At 41.5% G+C, this 25564-nt stretch overlaps 2 protein-coding genes across 4 annotated transcripts in view; one reads left to right on the top strand and one right to left on the bottom strand.

Moving 5' to 3' along the window:
- The window catches only part of gfm2 (GTP dependent ribosome recycling factor mitochondrial 2), a 65268-nt gene extending 52361 nt beyond the window's left edge, over positions 1-12907 (bottom strand). Inside the window, exons 1-7 of one of the 3 annotated variants that reach the window (XM_067982714.1) lie at positions 12463-12907; positions 11960-12145; positions 11123-11227; positions 10635-10722; positions 5500-5545; positions 4820-4917; positions 1046-1171 (exon numbers count right to left, since the gene is read on the bottom strand). In XM_067982714.1, the coding sequence (XP_067838815.1) occupies positions 1046-1171; positions 4820-4917; positions 5500-5545; positions 10635-10722; positions 11123-11185 (421 nt within the window). In that variant the 5' untranslated portion in view covers positions 11186-11227; positions 11960-12145; positions 12463-12907. The remainder of the gene's footprint in view (positions 1-1045; positions 1172-4819; positions 4918-5499; positions 5546-10634; positions 10723-11122; positions 11228-11959; positions 12146-12462) is intronic. The other 2 variants (XM_067982713.1, XM_067982716.1) reach the window with 2 other exon arrangements.
- Positions 12908-13153: 246 nt separating this feature from the next.
- nsa2 (NSA2 ribosome biogenesis homolog (S. cerevisiae)) lies at positions 13154-25054 on the top strand. Its single transcript, XM_067982717.1, has 7 exons — positions 13154-13342; positions 15071-15258; positions 18498-18648; positions 20460-20639; positions 22516-22627; positions 23445-23525; positions 24720-25054. The coding sequence occupies exons 1-7, from the start codon at positions 13340-13342 to the stop codon at positions 24785-24787; spliced, it is 783 nt and encodes a 260-aa protein (XP_067838818.1). The 5' UTR covers positions 13154-13339; the 3' UTR covers positions 24788-25054.
- The last annotated feature ends 510 nt before the right edge of the window (positions 25055-25564 follow it).

Here is a 25564-nt window from a genome sequence, read left to right as displayed (position 1 = left end):
CTTTCACCAAAAGAAAAATCTGCAGAATTCTTTCTTTCGAAGGCAGTGCCCCATTAAAACCATCGTACACAAAGCTGCAATTCTGTCTTACAAGTATCTTCACCTTCAGGAATACATTTGACTGCATAAACTCATACAGTTGAATGTTTAATTTTCCTCACTGTTTTCCCCAGCTTTTAAAATACTGCGCAATTACGTGTCACAAAAGCAAACATCTTCACAAACTGTTTTTTCTTTTCACTGAATAGTAAAGTGAAATGTGAAAAGTTTATGAATTAAAGAGGGTTTATTTCACAATATTCTCAAAAGAAACAAAAACGCAAAACTTTTACTGTGAGCAAATTCTGATAAACTCACATGCCAGTAATTTCCATGGGGATTCGCTCTATCCCCCACCATAACTTCAGTGGAAGATCGTGGAGAAACAGGGCAAATGGCCATTTCCACCAATCTTCCGCTGAAGTTACTGGTGAAGATCGGGGAACTCCCAAGGAAATTCTACCCAAGAATTAATTTATGCACGGATATCGTATATTTGGATTAAGATTTCTAAGAGCTGCTGATAAAAGTAACTAGTTTGTGACTATTTGCCACAGTCCATTTAATTTAGTTTAAATAAAAACAGAAAATAATCATCAAACACATATTTTACGCAAAAGTCTTCTTCACGTCTTCTTGGCTGTAGATCAACTATGTTGAAGAGTCCGGAGAATTTTATGGCTGAATCTGGATTTTGTGCTGAAGTGTTACGTTCAGACCAACAACTTCGTACAATAGAAGTGAATGGGAAGAGGTTGGAACAATGCTCGGAAGAGAATCGTGCCCGAGTTGGGCATGTAGTTATTAGAGACAAAGGTATTTCAAATGCACAAACCCAGTGTTTGGGTCTGTTTAAAACAATCTGAATGACAATTTACCGATGTTTTGGAAAAGTATTGCCCACCAATCTAATCATTAATCAAAAATGGATCCCAGATACCTCTTTGTAAATGGAACCAGTGGCCCAATCGTATGAAGTTGAGTGTTCTAGGTTGTGGTTGCCTACCTGGTGTATCTATCAAATTGACCCGATGGGTCTTCCAGTCGAAGGTGACAGCAGCTGACTGGATGGTAATCCCACGCTCACGCTCCTGTGCCATGAAATCAGTCACCGTGTCTCCGTCATCAACATCTAAGGAAAAATATTACTGTTGTATAAATCACTTTCGTACATCTACTATAATTGTACTATATTGTAGTTTTTTTTTATTCGTTCACGGGATGTGGGCTTCGCTGGCAAGGCCGGCATTTATTGCCCATCCCTAATTGCCCTTGAGAAGGTGGTGGTGAGCCGCCTTCTTGAACCGCTGCAGTCCGTGTGGTGACGGTTCTCCCACAATGCTGTTAGGAAGGGAGTTCCAGGATTTTGACCCAGCGACAATGAAGGAACGGCGATATATTTCCAAGTCGGGATGGTATGTGACTTGGAGGGGAACATGCAGGTGGTGTTGTTCCCATGCGCCTGCTGCCCTTGTCCTTCTAGGTGGTAGAGGTCGCGGGTTTGGGAGGTGCTGTCGAAGAAGCCTTGGCGAGTTGCTGCAGTGCATCCTGTGGATGGTGCACACTGCAGCCACAGTGCGCCGGTGGTGAAGGGAGTGAATGTTTAGGGTGGTGGATGGGGTGCCAATCAAGCGGGCTGCTTTATCTTGGATGGTGTCGAGCTTCTTGAGTGTTGTTGGAGCTGCACTCATCCAGGCAGTGTTAGTTAGTGAGGATAGCCTTATTCTGTTCTTTTTGTGCCACGGGGTGGGTAGGGTGTGCATGAGTGATAAGTGTGTGTGTGTGTGTGTGTGTATGTGTGCCCCATCCTACTTTCTCGCCCAGTGCGCCTAATGGGGGTTAATCTTGCCAATCTCATTCCCGTCCCACTCACCCACCCAGCGCTGACCCTGTGGACTCTTCCAGCGGATCAGCTATCACTGCCCCTCTCTGTATCTCCCTCCAGAATGTCTGTTCACTTGTGAACAAGGCCCTTACCATCCATAAGCTTATTGTGGACGATTGCATCGACATCATGGCCTTGACGGAAACCTGGCTGACAGGTAATGACACCTTCCCCCTTAATGAAGCCTCTCCACCTGGCTATATCTTCCACTGCTTGCCCTGTCCAGACCGCCGCGGTGGCAGTGTGGTCTTTATCGCCAAATCACACCTTGGTCTGTCCCCCTACTCCTCTGGCACCTTCTCCTCCTTTGAGCATCTCATCTTGTTCCACCCCTCTCACCTCCCCTTTAAAATCCTCGTTCTCTACCACTTACTCAAGTATCAAGCCAAGTTTCCCACCAAGATATTTGCACTGCTTTCCTCCCTCAGCCTCTGCACTGAGCGACTTCTCATCCTCGGTGATTTCAACCTCCATTGTAACCCATCATGCCCTCTGTCCTGAGTTCACTGGCCTCCTACCCTCCCTTAATCTGTCCCTTCTTATAAACTCCCCTACCCATATTCATGGCCACCCCCTTGTCCTTGGCATCTGACATGGCCCCTCTACTCCCATCGTGTCAATCACGGAGAAGGCCATCTCTGATCACTTTCTTGTATCCCTTTCCATCCACATCCCCTTCCCCTTCCCCCTCCCAACCCCACTTCCTTCTGTGTTCGCCCCTGGAAAAACGCTCCCCCAAGTTACTTACAATGGCACTTTCAAACATTTGGCTCACCATTCACCACAACATTTCTGCAGCTACCAATCTGCTCAATCACACCCTCACCTCCACCTTTGATGCCCCTGTCCCCAATAAAACCATGACTCCTCTCTCACCTTGATCGTTCCCCCTAATACGGCCCTCATCTCCACTCCTTTAAGTTCAAGGGTCGCAGACTTGAACGTTTCTGGCAGGCAACTGGTTTAGCCATTCATCGGCAGATCTGGCTGAACCACGTAAAGCACTATCAGGTCCTGCTCTCCTCTGCCAAAACTGCTCACTACTCCAGAGAATCACCTGCAACGGCTTCTCTTCCCACTCCTGCACCGTTACCTCTGGAGTCCCACAAGGACCTATCCTTGGCCCTTTCCTATTTCTCATCTACATGCTGCGCCTCAGCGATGTCATCCGAAAACACAACGTCAGGCCGACGACATCCAGCTCTACCTCTTCAACACCTCTCTCGACCCCTCCAATGTCTTTGATTTGATTTAACATAGTAAAACATCCTAAGGTTTTACTACATTAAAGGCACTATATAAATGCAAGTTGTTGTTGTATATAAGCACACAGGTGCGGAGCAACGTCAAGACCGAAAACAACCACTTTTGTCAAGGTGTGGTAACATCTATGTTAATGGATAAATGGCTTGATTAAACTATAAATTTGATGAAATGATAATCAACGGTTGATGATTAATTAGCACCAGTGTTTATTTTTACTTTGGTGAATTATCAGTATAAGCTATTCATAATTAAATTTATTTATGGTAGAACAGTTAGTTGTTGCAATTAATACTGGTTTTAGTCACTCAATAAACTTTAGAGCACATATAGGTGAAAAAGCAAGTTGCGATGAGGGCACAAAGTGTCTGCAAAGGGATATTGACAGGTTAAGCGAATGGGCAAAAATTTGGCAAATGGAATATAATATGGGAAAATGTGAAGTCATCCACTTTGGGAGGAAAAATAAAAAAGCAAAATATTATTTGAATGGAGAAATATTACAAAATGCTGCAGTACAGAGGGATCTGGGTGTCCTCACACATGAAACACAAAAAGTCAACATACAGGTGCAGCAGGTAATCCGGAAGGCAAATGGAATATTGGCCTTTATTTCTAGGGGGATGGAGTATAGAAGCAGGGAAGTCATGCTACAACTGTACACGGTGCTGGTGAGACCACACCTGGAGTACTGTGTACAGTTCTGGTGCCCTTATTTAAGGAAGGACATACTTGCATTGGAGGCAGTTCAGAGAAGGTTCATTAGGTTGATTCCAGGTATGGAAGGGTTGTCTTATGAGGAAAGATTGAACAGGTTGGGTCTATACTCATTGGAGTTTAGAAGAATGAGAGGAGATCTTATTGAAACATATAAGATTCTGAGGGGACTCGATAGGGTAGATGCTGAGAGGATGCTAGCCCTCATGGGGGAATCAAAAACTAGGGGACATAGTCTCAGAATAAGGGGTCGCCCGTTTAAGACAGAAATGAGGAGGAATTTCTTCTCCCGGAGGGTCGTGAATCTTTGGAATTCTTTATCCCAAAAAGCTGTGGAGGCTGAGTCATTGAATACATTCAAGGCTGAGTTAGACAAATTTTTGTTCAGCAAGGGAGTCAAAGGATATGGGGAAAGGGCAGGAAAGTGGAGTTGAGGTAAAATCAGATTAGCTACGATCTCATTAAATGGCGGAGCAGGCTCGAGGGGCCGAATGGCCTACTCCTGCTCCTATTTCTTATGGTCTTATATGCAGGAACTGTTTCATCAACCCACCTAGCACGTAAACTATTGTCTCTATTAAAATTGAAAGACTTCAGGTGATTTGTTTTTCAATCACAGAAACAACGTCCAAGGTCAATGCAGAAAGATGTTGAATATAAATCACTTACCATCCATCAACAAAATATAAATTCAACTAAGTAAATGTCCAGTACGAACCACCCACGACAGAATATTCAGGATCAGCATTACATTCAGACTCAATATTTTTTTGGGGGGCGGGGGGGGGGGGGGGGGGGAACGGACAAAATGTTCATGTTGCTTATCTTCAATGAATTTCTCAATGTACACATCAGATTGTGTCACCAACTGGCACAATGAGATGAGGCTTCAGCAAAAAAAACATTTATCCTTACCTCCAAGTGCCCTGGTGTATCCTGCATAGTAAAGTATCCTCTCTGTGGTTGTGGTTTTTCCAGCATCAATATGAGCCATGATCCCAATGTTCCGGATTCTGTTAATACGATTTTTTTTTTAAAAAAGGATAAATTACACTGTTTTGTTCGAAATTCATTACTTTTAAAAATCATTAGCTGCGAATGCCATAGATGAAAATCACTTTTATTATAGTCATTGGAATGACAATTGTTTTTTTTCTGTAGATTTGAATTATAGAGAAACCTATAAACTGGTCGCCCTGAACCACAAGTTGTAAGCAAAACTGGAATTGAAGCATACATCATGAATAAATACACTAAGCTTCGAATTAGTGTTGCCTCAAGAAATGTAAATGATTCTTATCTGGACAAGTGGGAAAGAAAACAGGACCACAATTAAATCAGCAGGCAGGCAGAGGGTAAAATGTAGATGCCCTCATGTGGTGAAAAATGGCAGGATCACTAGTTGTGTTTCTCCACACACATGTATATAATTCATAACATTGTGCAATGGATAGTATCTGTGAGTGAACTCCTAAAAAAGATCATTTACAAACAGAGCTTGGTTCCCTACAAATACCCAAAGGATTTTTATTAATTATAGAGGCATTTATTTCAACTGTGTTAATTTATTCATTGCTGAATGAGTCCATACTTACTTAGAGATGTCTGGATTAATAATCGTCCGCAAAGACTTAATATCACCTGCAAAGCAATGGAAACTAGAATTTATATTTCTGAATTAACATGCTCAATGTTTAACTTTAAACACATCTTAAAAAAAAACGCTTTAATTATCCTTGACAAGTACAGAAAAAGTCAGCTTAACCGTTCAACCCTATTAGGAAGAGTGCACATTTGGCAATTTCCCATGAAATCTAAAATTTAACACAAAGTAGTGGAATTCTCCAGGAAAAACATGCATCACAAATATCTATTTACAAATAACATAATTTGGACTCCCTCTGTGCTGTAAAACTCTGATTCATTTCTAAAAGACACATGTACAAGGAATATACATATGAAGTAACAGAGAGGGTTGATGAGGGTAGTGCGGTTGTGTCTATGGACTTTCAAAGGTGTTTGATAAAGTACCACATAATAGACTTGTTAGCAAAATTCAAGCCCATGGGATTAAAGACACAGTGGCAGTGTAGATACAAAATTGGCTAAGGGACAGAAGAAGAGCGTAGTGGTGAACGGTTGCTTTTCAGACTGGAGGGAAGCTCAACATTCCTGGTTACAGGGTTTTCAGACGAGATAGAGAGGGGGATAAAAAAGGATCAGGGTGGGGTCGCAATATTGGTTAAAGAAACAATTACAGCGGTGAGGAGGGATAAGTTAAAAACAGTGGATGTCCAAAGGGACTTAGGGGTTCAGGTACATAGATCATTGAAGTGTCATGAACAGGTGCAGAAAATAATCAATAAGGCTAATGGAATGCTGGCCTTTATATCTCGAGGACTAGAGTACAAGGGGGCAGAAGTTATGCTGCAGCTATACAAAACCCTGGTTACACCGCACCTGGAGTACTGTGAGCAGTTCTGGGCACCGCACCTTCGGAAGGACATATTGGCCTTGGAGGGAGTGCAGCGTAGGTTTACGAGAATGATACCCGGACTTCAAGGGTTAAGTTACGAGGAGAGATTACACAAATTGGGGTTGTATTCTCTGGAGTTTCGAAGGTTAAGGGGTGATCTGATCGAAGTTTATAAGATATTAAGGGGAACAGATAGGGTGGATAGAGAGAAACTATTTCCGCTGGTTGGGGATTCTAGGAGTAGGGGGCACAGTCTAAAAATTAGAGCCAGATCTTTCAGGAGCGAGATTAGAAAACATTTCTACACACAAAGGGTTGTGGAAGTTTGGAACTCTCTTCCGCAAACAGCAATTGATACTATCTCAATTGCTAAATTTAAATCTGAGGTAGATAGCTTTTTGGCAACCTGAGGTATTAAGAGATATGGGCCAAAGGCAGGTATATGGAGTTAGATCACAGATCAGCCATGATCTTATCAAATGGCGGAGCAGGCACGAGGGGCTGAATGGCCTACTCCTGTTCCTATATGTTAAAAGAATCATCAAATGAGGCCATATAGGTTGAAATGAAGAACAAAAAAGGGGGAAATCACACTGCTGGGAGTGTACTATAGACACCCAAACAGTTAGAGGGAGATAGAAGAGCAAATATGTAGGCAAATTTCTGAGAAGTACAAAAATAATATGGCAGTAATAGTACAGGATTTCAACTACCCTAATATTAACTGGGATAACTTCAGGAGAACTTTTTCAGCCAGTACATAGCAAGCCCAACAAGAGAGGAGGCAGTTCTGGACTTAGTTTTAGGGAATGAAGCTGGGCAGGTGGAAGAGGTATCAGTGGGAGAGCATTTTGGGGGTAGTGATCATAATTCAGTTAGATTTAGTGCAGTTATGGAAAAGGACAAAAATAGACCAGAAGTAAAAGTTCTCAACTGGGAAAAGACCAATTTTATTAAGCTGAGATGATTCAGCAAAAGTGGACTGGAAACAGCTACTTGAAGGTAAATCAGTGTCAGAGCAGTGGGAGGCATTCAAAGAGGAGATAGTGAGGGTTCAAAGCAAATATGTTCCCACAAAGAAAAAGGGTGGGACTCCCAAATCTAGAGCCCCCTGGATGTTAAGGAGCACACAGAATAGGATAAGGCAAAAAAGGGAAGCTTATGTCAGATACTGAGAACTCAATACTGCAGGAAGACTAGAGGAGTATAGAAAGTGCAGGGGTGAAATTAAAAAGGAAATTAGGAAAGCAAAAAGAGGGCATGAGAAAATATTCGCAGGTAAAATAAAGGAAAACCCAAAGATATTTCATAAATACATAAAGAGCAAGAGCATAACTAAGGAAAGAGTAGGGCCTATTAGAGGCCAAAAATGTAACCTATGTGTGGAGGCGGAAGATGTGGGTATGGTTCTTAATGAATACTCTGTGTCTGTCTTCACAAAAGAGAGGGATGATGCAGAGATTGTAGTTAAGGAGGGGGAGTGTGAAATATTGGATGGGATAAACATAGTGAGAGAGGAAATGTTAAGGGGTTTAGCATCTTTGAAAGTAGATAAATCGCCAGGCCTGGATGAAATGTATACCAGGCTGTTAAGAGAAGTAAGGGATGAAACAGCAGAGGCTCTGACCATCATTTTCCAATCCTCTCTGGCTCCAGGTGTGATGCTAGAGGACTGCTAACGTTGTACTGTTGTTTAAAAAGGGAGAAAGGGAAAGACTGAGTAATTACAGGCCAGTCAGCCTAACCTCGGTGGTGAGCAAACTGTTGAAAAAAATTCTGAGGGACAGTATTAATTTCATTTAGAAAGGCACAGATTAATCAAGGACAGTCAGCATGGATTTGTTAAGGGAAGGTCGTGTCTGACTAACTTGATTGAATTTTGTGAGGAGGTAACAAGGAGGGTCGATGAGGGTAGCGCATTTGACGTAGTCTACATCGATTTTAGCAAGGCTTTTGACAAGGTCCTGCATGGCAGACTGGTCAGAAAAGTAAAAGTCCATGGGATCCAAGGGAAAGTGGCAAGTTGGATCCAGAATTGGCTCAGTGGCAGGAAGCAAAGGGTAACAATCAACAGGTTTTTTTGTGACTGGAAGGCTGTTTCCAGTGGGGTTCCGCAGGGCTCAGTGCTAGACCCCTTGCTTTTTGTGGTATATATCAATGATTTAGACTTAAATGTTGGGGGCATGATTAAGAAGTTTTGCAAATGATACAAACGTTGGTTGTGTGGTTGATAGTGAGGAGGAAAGCTGTAGACTGCAGGAAGATATCAATGGACTGGTCAGGTGGGCAGAAAGTGGCAAATGGAATTCAATCCGGAGAAGTGTGAGGTAATGCATTTGGGGAGGGAAAACAAGGCAAAGGATACAAAATAAATGGGAGGATACTGAGAAGTGTAGAGGAACAGAGGGACCTTGGAGTGCATGTCCACAGATCCCTGACAGGTAGATAAGATGGTTAAGAAGGCATACGGGATACTTTCCTTTATTAGCCGAGGCATAGAATATAAGACCAGGGAGGTTATACTAGAACTGTATAAAACACTAGTTAGGCCACAGCTAGAGTACTGCGTTCAGATCTGGTCAGCACATTACAGGAAAGATGTGATTGCACTGGAGAGGGTACAGAGAAGATTGACGAGGATGTTGACAGGATTGGAGAATTTTAGCTATCAGGAAAGATTAGATAGGCTGGGGCTGTTTTCTTTGGAACAGAGGAGACTGAGGGGAGATTTAATTGAATTGTATAAAATTATGAGGGGCCTAGATAGGGTGGATAGGAAGGTCCTATTTCCCTTAGCAGTGAGGTCAATAACCAGGAGGCATGGATTTAAAGTAATTGGTGGGAGGATTAGAGGGGAGTTGAGGAGAATTATTTTCACCCAAAGGGTGTAGGGAACTGGAACTCACTGCCTGAAAGGGTGGTAGAGGCAGAAACCCTCATCGCATTTAAAAAGTACTTGGATATGTACTTGAAGTGCCGTAACCTTCAAGACCAAGAGCTGGAAAGTGGGATTAGGCTGGATAGCTCTTTTTTGGCCGGCACAAACATGATGGGCCGAATGGCCTCCTTCTGTGCCGTAAATTTCTATGATTCTATACAGTGGTGTTCCCCAGGGGTCAGTATTAGGGCCACTGCTCTTTTTGACATATATTAATGACCTGGACTTGGGTATACAGGGCAGAGTTTCAAAGTTTGCAGGTGTCACAAAACAATGTGGAGGATGGTAACAGACTTCAGGAGGACATAGACAGACTGGTGAAATGGGCACACACATGGCAGATGAAATTTAACGTAGAGAAGTGCAACGTGATACATTTTGGTAGGAAGAATGATTGTAAAATGGTACAATTTTAAAAGGGGTGCAGGAACAGGGGTGTATGTACACAAATCTTTGAAGGTGGCAGGACAAGTTGGGAAGGCTGTTAAAAAAGCATATGGGATCCTGGGCTTTATTAATAGAGGCATAGAGTACAAAAGCAAGGAAGTTATGCTAAACTTTTATAAAACACTGGTTAGGCCTCAGCTCAAGTAATGTGTTCAATTCTGGGCACCACACTTTAAGAAGGATGTCAAGGCCTCAGAGAAGGTGCAGAAGAGATTTACAAGAATGATAAAAGGGATGAGGGACTTCAGTTATGCAGAGAGATTGGGGTAGCTGGAGTTGTTCTCCTTAGAGTAGAGAAGGAGAAGAGGAGATTTGATAGAGATGTTCAAAATCATAAATGATTTTGATAGAGTAAATAAGGAGAATTTGTTTCCAAAAGGGTCGGTAACCAGGAGGCACAGATTTAAGGTGATTGGCAAAAGAACCAGAAGCGACAAGAGGAAAAAATGTTTATGCAGCAAGATGTTGTGATCTGGAATGCACTATGTGAAAGGGTGGAGGAAGCAGATTCAAATGGTAACTTTCAAAAGGGAACTGGGTAAATACTCGAAGGGAATAAATGTATAGGGCTATGGGGAAAGAGCAGGGGAGTGAGACTAATTGGATAGTTCTACCAAAGAGCTGCACATATAAGATGGGCAAAATAGCCTCCTTTTGTGCTGTATCATTCTATAATTCTGTACACGTAAAAGGGCAGTAATTTGAGAAACAGCTAGATGATGTAATGGAAAGATTGTATGGCTGATATTCTGGAAGGATAAGATAAAATAAGTTGAAGGGCTTTTTTCATCCAAATCTATTTTGTGACCAAATTGCAATCATACCTGTGCCATCCTATCTTGCTCTTTGGCAATTGTGTACTAACTTACCTGGGAAAGTGCTGTACCTCCGGTTGAAAATACCTTTTATATTTTTTCTGCCGTTATGAGCAACCCTGATCCACCAGCATGGAAGGCACTGAAAGTATAGAAAAATCAATTAGCTCTAAGGTGATAATAAGTGAGAGTGCCTTTGGCTCACAGTGACTATTTCCCCAGCTAAACATGCTTATAAAGTTTTAAACATATTATAACACACCAACAATGATTATTGTTCTGTGTTGGGTCATTTCCGACTGAATGGGAGTTGTAAACATTAAGATATTAGCATAATGTTCTGATGGCAAGAGAAATACAGATTTAAAAGGATACGGCAAAATTTAATTAGCGTATACAGCTCTAACTTAAGAGCTAGCATTGCACAAATACAGAGATGGTGAGCTGAATGGGCTCTTTCTGTGGTGCAAATTCAATGATTCTATGCTAGCATACACATTATTGGAAAAGATTTTATGTCAATTTAAAATGTTAATCTTTACCACATGACGTGCACTGGAAGAACGAATCACAATTAGCGGCAGTTCCATCGCATGCCGCATCATTTTCCTTCTTGTTATTGGTCACAATCTTCATACGAAAGAAATCTGTAAGGCCAAAGAACATCAGTACATAATGTGTATTCAACAGTGACTGCCAACATCATAACATTGAATTTTGTAGTACAGTATCAGGTAAAGAACAAATTAGGGTGTCAACCATGGCTCAGTTGGTAGCACTCTCGCCTTTGAGTCAGATGGTTGTGGGTTCAAGTCCCATTCCAGAGACTTGACTACAAAATCTAGGCTGACACTCCAGTGCAGTACTGAGGGAGTGCTGCATTGTCGGAGGTGCCGTCTTTCGAATGAGAGGTTAAACCGAGGCCCTGTCTGCCCTCTCAGGTGGACTATTTCGAAGAAAAGCAGGGGAATTCTCCTCGGTGTTGTTAGTAGTCAAGCGTTATGTTTAAGCTTTAATTAGGGTTAGTCTAATCTACACAAAGCGCATTTCAGTGTGGTTTTAGGGTAAAGACCCAACAGCCCAAATTTTACGCTAACAGTGTTCTGTTCAATATTTATCCCTCAACCAATATCACTAAAACAGATTATCTGATCATTATCACATTGCTGTGTGCAAATTGGCTGCCAGGTTTCATATTGCAACAGTGGCTACACTTCAAAAGTACTTCATTGGCTGTAAAGAGCTTTGGGGCGTCCTGAGGGCGTGAAAGGCGCTATATAAATGCAAGTCTTTCTTTCACATTTCAACTCGACTGCAGCAAGAATTGTGTCAGTTCTAAAGGTTTTTTTTAATTTTCCAATTTGATCCTGTTTTCTCACCTTTTCTCCTGAAGATGATGGAAAATGCCCAGGACACCCCCTCAAAACTTTACAGGTGGTTGTGATTCTCATTCTAATTAAGATTCTGCAAATCCCACTAAGTTTTCAGCCCATCAAGTTCGATTTATTTCCAGGGGTAATCACAGTTATTCCTAGAAAAAAGTAGCTTCTCTCTCAATCAGCAACCTGAAAATGAAAAAGGGTTGTCGTTTTGGGAGTGACCCTTCATCACACTCTCTCTGTGTTTCTTTCTTAAAAATAACCCAACTATAACCATTTCAATTAGGTTGAAATCTGCACCACCAAATACTCTCTAACAGAAAAATAGCCTAATTGTTCTCAATGCTTTGACCTTAATAATAGTTTTACCAAAATATATTCCAGTTCTGACCCAGTTAAGTGTCACTTCAGGGGGAGGAAAAAAAGTGAGATCAGTTTATAGCAGAACCCGAAATGTCATAACCCAAAATGATACGGGGTGATGAGCAACACTCAAGACTTACCCAAGCTGACATTGCAAAGAACAGAAGGGCCGCAATAAATGCCCGGAGTACCTTAATAATTAAAATGGGACAACCAGAAGGTGCAGCCCAGAACCCGAAGCCGGCCTGCACCAAGCTTCTGTCACCGGCTACAGCCCGCGGACCTCCCTCCGCCCGGCCTGCACCAAGCTTCTGTCACCGGCTGCAGCCCGCGGACCTCCCTCCGCCCGGCCTGCACCAAGCTTCTGTCACCGGCTGCAGCCCGCGGACCTCCCTCCGCCCGGCCTGCACCAAGCTTCTGTCACCGGCTGCAGCCCGCGGACCTCCCTCCGCCCGGCCTGCACCAAGCTTCTGTCACCGGCTACAGCCCGCGGACCTCCCTCCGCCCGGCCTGCACCAAGCTTCTGTCACCGGCTACAGCCCGCGGACCTCCCTCCGCCCGGCCTGCGATCCCAGGGTGCAACGCGGCATCCATTCAAAAAAAAACCAATTAGGAGCAAACGATTTTTGTATCCTAGGTTTCATCACAGAGAAGACTGTGCAGTAGCACTGAAAACAATCAATAGGACTCCACTGGATGGGTCTTTTGTAGTAATTAACGTCTTTTTAAAAAAAAATCACGTTCCTCTTCGGCTGGTTATATCGTTACTTCTTGCCTCATTTTTTTCGCCTCGTTGTTTTTTTTTTGGTCGCCTCTTGCCCCTTGCTGAGCTCTTTGGTTTCCTCTACAAACAAAATGGTGGGTGAGTGAGGCCGGCGCTGAGGATTCTCCGTGTCACCGAGAGGAAAACGCCGCCGCATCCACACCACCACCACCACCACCACCAGCCGCCGCCGCCGCCGACGAAGACGAACTCTTGAGTTCTTTTGTGTTAAAAGTGAGACTAACAGCGCCGAGATGGTGAGTGACGAACGCGGCGGCGGGTGTTGGGGTCGTGAGCACGCGGTCCCGGTCCCGGCCCCGGCGGGAGGCCCAGGCCTCGTCCCCTGGGCTGTGGGACAAGTTCGGGCATCTCCCGGGATTCAGAGGCGTTTTCTACCGTCGCTTAAAACCCAAAAACTTTTGATCGCGAAAGTCGGCAGTTTGTTAAACCCGCCCCTCCCCGTGTTGTAACCGATACCTGACTCTAGTTGTGTGCGGCTATTTACATTATTAATAAACCGAGTTTCCAATGTTCAGCAGTGATGTCCGGGCGCAGACGTGGCCTATTCTGTGTTTTTAAAGCTATTCCGAACGTGTCTTTTTATAGATTTGTGTTTGCTTTAGACATTTAGACAATATATTGTTCTTGGGACTTTGCTTATGGTCTGTGCCAAAGACCACTCATGTCAGTGAGCTCTTCCTCAATACGAACCGCAGTGTAACTTTTTGCGCACAATTGCATCATTGCTTGGGGGTGGATAAGAAACCCCGCTGGAAACGACGAGAACCCTCTCTCGTTCTCCCAGTCTTTGGATTGAAGAGTAAAGGCTTTACCAGGTCATGCAGCTTAGGCTATAAATTAGGAATCAGGTTATTAACAATAATGAATTATATTCATTATTAGCTCAGTCAACACATCAGATTTCTCTCGATTACAGAACAATAAATTTGTATACTCAGGATGCAGTTTTATTCTTTCAGTAATACTAAGTATTATGGACCAGTGTCCATAACACACACACCACACACACTTGGTTTTATCCACCAACATATTTTGATGAGCTCAGAAGTATTCAAAAGCTAGGAGGATAGTACTTGGGATAAACCGCATATCTGTTGAAATTCAAAACTGGGGTATAGCTAGTTAAATTTGCAAGTAATTTAATTCTGCATTTATATTGCGGGGCATCTACAAAGCTTTCTGTAATACTAGCTGATGCTTCCATTGCTTCAGAAAGTGGTCTGTTTATGTTGCAGGGTGGGATCTAAATCAGCTGGATTCACTTTAAAACAACTTTGTGTTTACCAGCTTAGATGTGCTGTTTTTAAAATTGCAAAACAATGACTTTCATGGAGGTTGCTATCCAAACCCACCTAACTTTAATTTCCTAAAATATTTCTGAAAATATTAATGACCAGTTTCAGATGTATACTTTAGAATGTGTGCATGTACTACAATTGGACTTATTTTTTGCTGCTTAAACTTTCCTATTGAAAGTTCAGTTATTTTTAATATAATTGACCTATGGAATTTAAGATTCACTGGATTTGAGTGTTTCAGTGGAAACAATTTAGATGTAAAGTGGAACCTTTGTTAGATTTTTCACTGGGTCTTACAGGAAATATTGTCTCATTGTAGTCTGTTGAGGGTAATCTCTTGTCTATCAACCTTGCAACCCAAGAAAGATTAAATTCAGTTAATTTGTATAATACCTGTTTTCATTCATAAGCTTATGGTATTGCTGTGCCTGTAAATTCAGAATTTGGGGACTCAGTTAGCTGCCAAATTCCATTATCCATTGAGCTATCCTCCATTATAGCATTTTGAGGTTGCACTGTATACAGAGTAATTAACTTTCTGTGCGTATTCAACACGATCTACTCATTTACATTTCCAATTACAAAAACTGCAAAATACTTGGGTCCAGGTTGTTTGGTGAAGTTCTGAGTATGTCTCATGAATGTGTTTTTTTTCGTTTACTACAGCCACAGAACGAATATATCGAATTACATCGTAAGCGATATGGCTACCGCCTGGACTACCATGAGAAGAAGAGAAAGAAGGAGAGCCGTGAAGCACATGAGCGATCACATAAAGCCAGGAAAATGATTGGTCTGAAGGCCAAACTGTACCACAAACAGCGTCATTCAGAAAAAATACAGATGAAGAAGACGTAAGTATCACTCTTAAACTACCTGCTCCCCAGCTCATTTTTTGGTTGAATACTTAGGGAATAAGTTGGCAAACTTGCAAAAATGTCCTTTATCCAGTCCAGTTGAGGTAATACATAATAAATGCTGTAACGTTTGATTAAGTTTATATTTGTGACTATCCATAGTAATTCCATAAATTAGTCTCGTACTACTCGACAGGTGAGATTTATAGATTTATATGAAAAATAGGAACAAGCACTTCTAATCTATTTTCCAAAAATAAATAACATAACTTTAAACAAATGTTTGTTCTTTTCTTAGAAGGCAGAGAATAGCAAGCTTTGTAGCCTTGTCAACATTCACTATTATGTTGATGGTTTTGCACTTTTGCGTTGATATATCCTATCCATGCATTAAAACAATAGTGTAAAGTCAAATTATTTTGTTTTGGTAACTAAGCTTTTGTGAACAAAATATGCAGCACTGGCTTCCTATCCCTGGGTTTAAATGGATGAAAACATGTGAACAGAAAGCCTCTTTATAAGAAATTCAGTTGAACCAATTCATGTAGTTAAAGAAAACTGAAGTATAAATTGTTTTGTACCCTTTGAATGAAACACTAAACTGCGTTCCTGTTTGCCTGTTCAGATGAATGTTAAAAGATCATTTTCGCTATTGAAAGAGTGAATTCCGCCAGTGCTCTGACCAACATTCCCCCCATAGCTAATACCATCCAAAGCAGATTAACTGGTTATCAATCTCCATACTGTTTATACTGGTGCTGAATAGCTGCTGCATTTGCCGACGTAACAAGTCACTACGCTCTGAGTAATTGTGTGATGTGCCTTGAGATATTTCGTCAACATGATGTGCTATGTGTGTGTGTGTGTCTTTCTAACTGGTGAGAAATGACTGTCTGTCATTAATACGTCTATTGTACTTTTAACAGTAAGGATGGTTGAGCAGTACTTGGTGTGGATAGGATACAAGCAGCAGAGTTTTGGATGAACTGAAGTCTAGAGGATGGAGGATGAGAGGCCGGCCAGGGGAGCGTTGGAATAGTTGAGGCTGGAAATGACAGTCATGGCTGTAGGTTTCAACAGCAGATAAACTGAGGCAGGGGCGGAGATGGATGATGTGGAGATCGAAGTATGTGGTCTTTGCGATGGAGAGGTTGAAAACTAAGTTCAGGATTAAATAGGAGGTTGCAAGCAGTTTGGTCAACCTCACAGAAAGTGGCTGGGGAGGGGGACAGGATAGATAGAAAGGGTACAGGGTTTATGGGTGGGGACCGAAGATGATGGCTTTGGTCTTGCCGATGTTTAACTGGAGGAAATTGCGGCTCATTTGAGACTGAATATTGGACAAGCGGTCTGACAACACAAAGGCAATGGAGCGGTTGAGAGTGGTGGTGGAGAGGTACTGCTGGGTTCCAGCGGCATAAGAAATAGGAGCAGGAGTAGGCTATATGGCTCCTCGAGCCTGCTTCACCATTCAATGAGATCATGGCTGATCTTCAGCCTTAACTCTGCTTTCCTGCCCGATCCCCAAATCCCTTGATTCTCCTAGAGTCCAAAAATCTATATCTCAGCCTTGAATATACTCAACAACTCAGCATCCACAGCCTGCTGGGGTAGAGAATTCCAAAGATTCACAACCCTCTGAGTGAAGAAATTCCTCCTCATCTCAGTGTTAAATGGCTGACCCCATATCCTGTGATTATGCCGTCTAGTTCTAGACATGTGGAAGGTGACCCCGTGTCTGGATGAAGTTGCCAAGTGCAGCCTGTAGATAAGGAAGTGGTGGGGGTGGGGGGAGACAAAGGGGGATACTGGAGGAAATGGTGTGTGGGTGGGAAGAGGCTGGAGATGCTCTGGCTACAAGATAGGTAAGAGTGGGTCCAAGTGAGGGCAGTGCTCCTGAGCTGCACAGCAGAGGGGAGGCGTTGGAGGAGGGCAGTGTAGTCAACTCAAAGACTGCAGAGAGTATGTGGAGGGATAATGCACCGTGGTCGCAGTCACAGAGAATGTAATTTGTTACGATTTTGGTGCTATTTTGGTTCTGTGGTAGGGGTGGAAACCTGATTAGAGAGGTTCAGACAGAGAAGATGGGCACGGATATGGAGTTACGACAACCCATTCAAGGACTTTGGAGAGGAGCGGGAGATTGGAAATGGCGCAGTAGTTTACAAGGACAGAGGGTTCATGGGTGGGTTTTTTTTTAAAAAAGAGGACAATGACAGTTTTGAAAGGGACAGGGATGATGCCTGAGGAGATGGAACAGTTTACAATGTCAGCTAGCATGGAGGCCTGGAAGGGAAGTTGGGTGGTCAGCAGGCTAGTGAGAATGGGGTCAAGGAAGCAGGAGGTGCATCTCGTGGATAAGCTGGGAGGCACTAGAGAAAGACGCGGATTCAGGGTTGGTGGGGGGGCCTAGGGAGGGTTATGGTTTGGAAGAAAAGGCAATGGACAAGCAGCAGAGGCAACTGAATGGATGGTCTCAACTTTAGTGACGAAGTCCATAAGCTCCTTTCAGTTGTTGGAGGCGAGGGCAGAAGGGTTTAAAGAGGTGGTAGATAGTGGAGAAAAGAAGCAAGGGGTTATCTTTGCTATCCAGGATAATCCTCGTTTGGTGGGTGGTTTTGGCAGAGGAGAATGAGACCCAGTAGCGCTTGAAGTTGTTCGACTAGTTCGGGTTGATGGCTTAACCTAACCTTGTTGTTTTTCAACTTGAGAAATGATTGACATTTCCCCCCCCCCCCCCCCCCACCCAATTGCCCTGTCTAGTTCTGTCATTTATTTTGGCTTGATTCTCTGATACCGGATATAGTAGAAAAGCATTCATGTGTATTGCATACAACCGTATTGTCACAAGATGCTCAGCTGTTTTTGTTCCCCATAGCTAAGGAGGGATTCTCTCCTTAAGATAATTGTAAACAATTTTACAACACCAAGTTATAGTCCAACAATTTTATTTTTAATCCCACAAGCTTTCGGGGGCTTCCCCCTTCCTCAGGCGGTGTGGAAATGACCGATAAAGATAGAAGAACTTATGGTGTTAAGGTGAGATTATATAAATCCCACCGTAACACCTTAAGTTAATCTTTCTCTAATAATACACTGGTCTTCGGCTGGGGAGTGCCTCGTGGTAGTGCCTTGCAGGAAGGATCAAAAAGAATGCCCTCCAAAGGGAGCAAAAATCGCTTTTTAAAAATGCGGCATGTTATTTCACTTTAAACATACATTTATTTATTCTGCAGCATCAAAATGCACGAACAGAGAAACACTAAACAGAAGAATGATGATAAGACACCAGAAGGAGCCGTACCAGCCTATCTGCTTGACAGAGAGGGCCAATCCCGTGCCAAAGTCCTGTCCAACATGATCAAACAGAAGAGAAAAGAGAAAGCTGTAAGTGAAGAATGTTGTGTATCTTTGACAGTGAACCTTGAATCCAAACAAAATTAGTCCTGGTTGTGTTCAAGCATTCGGGATAATTTTAAATTTCAACATTTGGATCTCACTTATTGGGCTTACTGTCTGCATAGCTTTTTACTTGCAAGTGCAACTTTTATAGTTCTGTTTACAATGGGTTTTCAGGTGTGTTGCGGATGTCGTCTAAAATGTCAAATAGAACAATCAGTGATTTGTTCTGGGAATAACATTTTGAGACGAGTAAAAAGTATGTTCTGAAAGTATCATAATTGTATTTGCAGTTTAATACAAAAATAAAACTGGCACAGATGAGTCAGATTGATACCTGGCATTATAGTTCAATGTAATGAAAAATTTATTATTCGTAAAATAATTAAGCACCAAAAATTAGCAACACTTGAGTATTCTATTCATTGCTTAGTGTTAGAGATGACTATAATTTAAAGTAAAAGTTTTATTTTCTTGTATTAGCTTTATTTTTTTCAGGTATGCCTTTTTCTTGTGGTTACAGAAAAGTAAAATTTTCTCCTTTTTTGTATGCTGAGGTGTTAAGACAATGTGCAGCTGTATTGTATATCAACCCATATATATCCTCATTCTGGTATTGATAGTTCTTTTCTAATGATTGAACTAATGCACTTCAGACTCCTTACATACTTTGGGCTGAACTGCCCTTGAATACGATAGAATAATTCCCCAAATATTAGTGTTATTTTTATAGTTCCCTGAAATTAAATATTTGCTGCTTATAGTTACAAGTCGGATACCTCTGGGGGCAGGGTGGAGTGGATTTTTTTCAAGGAGCTGTTTTTCCCATTTTATCTCTTTCTCTCCCCAGTGCAGAATAAGAACTGCACTGTTTGCACACTTGCCCCATTGAATCTGGAGAGCACAGGAACTTCTATATGTTCTGTGCTACTGTTTACATGTTTCCTTTTTGGTAATTCTGGATGATCACTCAGACAAAGCACCATCGAGTAACCATTTCTGTTTGATTTTATTTCCCACTTTATTCTGTATTTGAAGGAACTGTTTGTTCCGAGGTTTCAACCTTGGCTTGGTAGAAACGCTCACCTCTGAAGATTGTGGGTTTAAGCCCCATTCCAGGACTTGAGCATGTAGTCTAGGCTGACGCTTCAGTACAGTGCTGAGGTAGTGTTGCAGTGTCGGAGCTGCCGTCCTTTGGACGTGATTCTTTCAGATAGACGTAAAATATCCTGTGGCACTATTTGTAGAAGAGCTGGGGGGGGTGGGGGGGCAGTGACCTGGCCAATGTTTATCCCTCAACATACTAAAACAGATTATCCCCTTGTTTATCTCGTTGCTGTTTGTTGAACCTTGCTGTGCGCAAGTTGGCTGCCACATTTCCCTAAATTACATCAGTGACTACACTTCAAAAAGTACTTAATTTGCTGTGAAGTACTTTAGGGTGTCCTGAGATCATTAAAGGTGCTATTTAAATGCAAGTTCCCTTTTTCCCTTTATATAATGCATGCCTTGCCACTGGTACTATTTTTTTTGTACCGCATTTAAAGGCTGTCTCTGGAAATGTATATAAAGGTGATGATGGGTTCTTCTTAACACCAAGTATAGGTAAACAGAAGATGGCCTTGATCATACTGGAAATCAAGGGCTTTACAGTTATTTACAGTACTTTTATAAGATACCATGATGAGGAGGATTGCGGGGAATACAGTGCCTTTTGAGGGATAATGACATCGTTCTCTGTTTTATGTAGATGAAGCAGAATTTTAATTTGTAATCCTATGTAAACTATTCCTTGGCAGGGTAAATGGGAAGTACCTTTGCCAAAAGTCCGTGCCCAAGGAGAAACTGAAGTTCTGAAAGTTCTCCGCACAGGTAAACGGAAGAAGAAAGCTTGGAAGAGAATGGTTACGAAAGTCTGCTTTGTCGGAGATGGATTCACTCGGAAACCACCTAAATATGAAAGATTCATCAGACCTATGGTGAGTTACCGACCTGGCTGGAGGAAGAGGTTCCTGTACATTTCAACTTTGTGCAAATTGTAAAAGTAGATTCAGTTAAGAGTTTTATTAAGAATTTGAGTATGAAGAATTAATAAGGGTTCCGAGCACTGAGGAGGGACAGACGAGATAGGAAGGGAGATGGAGTAACTCTGTCAGGGACTCCTGGGAGATTAAGAAAATAGACCCATTGGTACAGGATATGTTTTCCAGTGGGACTATCTGGCTGGGAGTATTTAGTGCAAAGGGAGAAAGGTAATTCTAAAAGTCTGTTATAAACCACCAGATCAAATCATAAAGGACGGAGTACTCTATGAAAAGGTAAGGAAGGTATCTGAACAAAAAGGCTGTACTGATAGATTTAACCAACCAATATAAATCTGGAATGCCAATGTGGTCTAGAACCTGAATTAGTGAATTGGGAACAATCCAGTCTGATCTTTATTGAAAATAACTGTGATTTAAGACAAACCCAGGGAATTACAGCCCTATTGCTCTATTAGTTCCACATGAAAGTCAGCTGCACAAGCTTATGACTGCGATAATCCTAGGTAAAATTTGGACATGGATAAGGAAGTGGGTAGAAGAGAGGGATCAGAGGCTACGAGCTAGAGCAAAGATGATGGGTTGCGGGAATGTACTAATATCGGGCCAGGGCTTCTACTGTTTCTGACCTATGTAAGTTGATCAAATGTGTAGATGGTGCTAAACTAGGGGAGATGGCACAATCTGAAGCAGCTGAGAAATTACAGAAGGACTGTAAAAATATGATCAACACAGATGTGCAGGATCTAAATACTGGAAGAAAAATGGGGCACAGTGGTTTTGAACAAGCTAAGGTGGGGGGAGGGGAGGCTTGAAAAAGATGTGGGAGTTAAATAGATCATAAACTGACCAGGTCCAGACATTGCAGGGGAGCAATTAACCAAGTACACTGATTACTGAGCTAGATTGGCAAATCCAAGTCTGAGACCATGATGGCGAAGTTGTATCGGGTTCTGGTCAGGCTTCACCTTGAATACTGCACTTAGTACTAGCCGTGAGGTACAGTGGAACCATACAAAGGTACGAGGTGTATGAGAAGGCACCGTCATAAAAGATACCAAGTAGAATTGAAAATGATTATTCCTGAGTAATATTTCAAGTTAAAATACAAGTGCAGGAAAACATGGCATTGTTTTACATACTGGTAAAAGGTAAGTTCAGGGCACGTGTCAGGAAGCACTTCTTCACACCTGGAGTGATCTCCCAGTTAGCGTAGTGGAGGCAAAAAAAAATTGAAAAGGCAGTTGGATGCTTTGGAGATCATAGGTTTCTATGAAGGATGAGTGAGCTGGGCCTGACCAGAACCCGATACAACTTCGCCATCATGGTCTCAGACTTAGATTTGCCAATCTAGCTCAGTAATCAGTGTACTTGGTTAATTGCTCCCCTGCAATGTCTGGACCTGGTCAGTTTATGATCTATTTAACTCCCACATCTTTTTCAAGCCTCCCCTCCCCCCACCTTAGCTTGTTCAAAACCACTGTGCCCCATTTTTCTTCCAGTATTTAGACCCTGCACATCTGTGTTGATCATATTTTTACAGTCCTTCTGTAATTTCTCAGCTGCTTCAGATTGTGCCTTTATCTGTACTTATTGTGAAAATTCAATAATAAATAATAGTCCAGTTTTGTTATTTTTTCCACTAGTTGAGCCTTGGTGAGTGTACAGTAATTATATGTTGTATTATTCCTTCTATCTAAATTTTTTTTAAATGGTTCATCCAGTTAAAATAAATATTAAGAGTGCCATTTCTTGTTTGTAATCCCTTCTGTTAAAAAAGGGTAGTCTTAATTGTAATTATTTTGTTGTATAGGGTTTACGTTTTAAGAAGGCACATGTAACCCATCCAGAGCTCAAGGCCACCTTTTGTTTACCTATACTTGGTGTTAAGAAGAACCCATCATCACCTTTATATACAACATTAGGTAAGCAAACAAAGTCAACTTTCAATAAAAAATATATAAATTCTGTTCTATAACCAACTGCCACAAGAATAATTCAAGCTGATTTCTTTCTTTGGTGAAGTGCCTTGTCTTCTAAATCTGTTTCCCACCATTCTGTGGTAACTTCTTTGCAATAATAGGTACACGAACAGAATGGGTCATGAGTAGTGTTTAAAATCAGGAAGGGAGGGTGGTCCCCAAGTCCTCTCTGCAAAGACAGTGGAGCAGGTGGTTCCTCAAGTAGCAAGTTTTCTATGTTTTTAACCAGAAAGAAGAGTTGGAATAGACATTTTATATGTTTTAATAATTTACTGTTCCAAAATGTTCACAATTATTAGGATGTTGAATTAAATTGGCTCCAGTATCCCTTGTGCAAAGATCTACTTGTAAATTTCACATCTGTTCATACTTAATATATAAATTCACTTCTAATACAAAAGCAGTACCTATTGAAATAATTTTCAAGATAATTGCATGTATTTCCTCTATATTCAGCTGATATTTATTTTAATTGTATCTTTAGCTAAGGCCTACATAAAGATCAAGGAAAGAAAAGCACATTTTGAAATTAGAACAGGGAACTAGCACCTTAATCCTTGGACGGTTAATTTAGTCCTCAAGCAACTTGGAATCTGAAAGCAACATAAAAGCATAGCCATGACAGTTTGAGTCTGCAAGTCATTTTTTAAAGCCGTTACATATGTTCAGATGGTTAGTGGTAAGGGAGGGTAATTCTATGGATGGTTGAGATATTGGCCTAGGATGTTATGAGATTGTCAACACTTGTGTTTCTCTGTAGGTGTTATTACTAAAGGTACTGTCATCGAAGTGAACGTAAGTGAGCTTGGTTTAGTCACGCAAGGAGGCAAAGTTGTCTGGGGTGAGTAACAAATGATTTCACACTTTGTACTTGGGAACTTAATATTGTAGTGCAGTCAAACTCTATGAACCTGCTTGGGACCATTATTAAATTCTAGCACGCTGTCGGTGAAGTTGAATCTTTGCAGGTGATCTTTCTATGTAGAGAAGTTTCACCCCGTTGAACTTCAATATTGAGGCAACAGATGTTTTATAATTTACGCAAGATGTTACTAATCCTTTGGACTTCATCTACTCATTGTTTACTAAAAAAAAAACTACTGTTCATGCTGCATACAGTGTAGTACTGTTTTTCTTCCTTATCTTTGTCTATCCTCTTCCCATGCCAATAGGAAATAGAGTAGGTTTTTTGATTGGGAGAAGAGTATTTTTGTAAGACTATTTATGTATAGCCCTTCACCTGTGGTTTCTTCATCACATCGCATATCCATAATTTCTATGACTGCAACATTCTCAACTCTGAAACTACCAAATAGGATGGGGGAAGAGTCCAAAAGCTTTATTTCCAATGCTGTATGTAAGTTTCTCATGAGGGTACAATTGTGCTGTTAGCCAGGTCTAAAACTGCTGTTTTCCTGTCTGGAAATTTCAGAATGGGGCTCATTTCTTTTGTTTCCTCTCCCAAAGGCACACATTACTAGTACTACCACAGCAGCACTAGTAGGAACTTGTACTCTTGGTATATTGCATGTTGGGGCTGGCTTGTTGCAAATATTAGTTGTGCATTGGTCCCATAAGTGCAGTATGGTACTTGTAGTACCATCCTATATTAGACTGCTTCTGTATGATCTAACACGTTTTCTATTCATGCCAGCTGCTCTATAATTGCAGCTAGTACCTCAACCTCTCTAGCAATGTGGGCAGCCAGCGTAACATGGCATTGCCCACATGCATGTATAAACAGCAGGTACTGTACTTGCGTTGCTGTATAATGGGGGTATTGATGTTACTGCACTGCATTTTAAAAAGTAGTTCCAAATTTATTAAAATTTAATGGCTATGGCAGTAGGGGTCTATAATAACTTAAGGGGGATTGGCCTTTTGCTGAAGTCCTGTGAATAATATGCATCTCAAATGCAAAAAAAACCTGATGTAATGTGTTTTGTAATCTGAGTCATTTATAGTGCAATATGTATTTAAGAAAAGCAATGTGTGCATGAGTTGAACTAACAGATGTTTTCTCCTTTCCCTTTAGGTAAATATGCACAAGTAACAAATAACCCTGAAAATGATGGCTGCATTAATGCAGTCCTGCTAGTTTAAATCACCAGAGCACATAACTACGGCATGGACATTAAACGGACTTGGGCATAATGCCAATCTTGATTTTTGTAACCGGAGCATAAATAACTGGACGAACTGTTTATGAAGACCAAACCATTAAAAACAAAACTTGACCCTAATTGATCTGATGCAAGATCCAGAAAAATTAACAGCATTTTGTATAACTTCACTGTATTTGTTTTTATTTCTTTATGAATCAGCCTACAATAATGAAGGCCAAGAGAGAATAAACAGAACCAGCTTTTAGATTTGTTTTTGTAAGATCTACATATATTTAACTGAAATCAGCAAGCAGCTGATAGTGAGTGATCCTGATACCAATGATGAGAAAGCTTCTTCAGTTGGTAGTACTCGTGCCTCTGAATGAGAAAATCATGAATTCAGGGCTATGACAGGCTGACACTTCAATGTAGTATTGAAAGACTGTAGCATTGTTGATGTGCCCTTTCTGATGAGACTTTAAACTGAAGCCCCATCTGCCTGTTCAGATGGATGTAAACGACCCCACGGCACTATTTGACGTTCTTTCACAGCATTTATCTCTAAACCAACACTACTATAAAAACAGATTATCCAATCATTCATCTCATTGCAAAAGCAATTCATCGGTTGTGAACTGTTTTGCTACGTCCTGCAGATGTGATGAAATGCTACAGACGTGCAAGGTCTTCCGTTTAGCAGCAGGGATGTCTGCGCTGCATTAAATTTCCAATGATCAATTGGACTCTCTGCTTCAAAACAAGCTATTTTAACTGC

Source organism: Heptranchias perlo, chromosome 4 (genome assembly GCF_035084215.1).
Source record: "Heptranchias perlo isolate sHepPer1 chromosome 4, sHepPer1.hap1, whole genome shotgun sequence".
Lineage (NCBI taxonomy): Eukaryota > Metazoa > Chordata > Chondrichthyes > Hexanchiformes > Hexanchidae > Heptranchias > Heptranchias perlo.
This window is presented reverse-complemented; position numbering and strand designations above follow the sequence as displayed.

What these genes read in the sequence shown, in the direction of transcription:
- nsa2 (XM_067982717.1), top strand. An exon ending in ACCTTTATATACAACATTAG is followed by an intron (nt 22,628 to 23,444) that starts GTAAGCAAACAA and finishes GTTTCTCTGTAG; the next exon opens with GTGTTATTACTAAAGGTACT. An exon ending in AGGAGGCAAAGTTGTCTGGG is followed by an intron (nt 23,526 to 24,719) that starts GTGAGTAACAAA and finishes CTTTCCCTTTAG; the next exon opens with GTAAATATGCACAAGTAACA.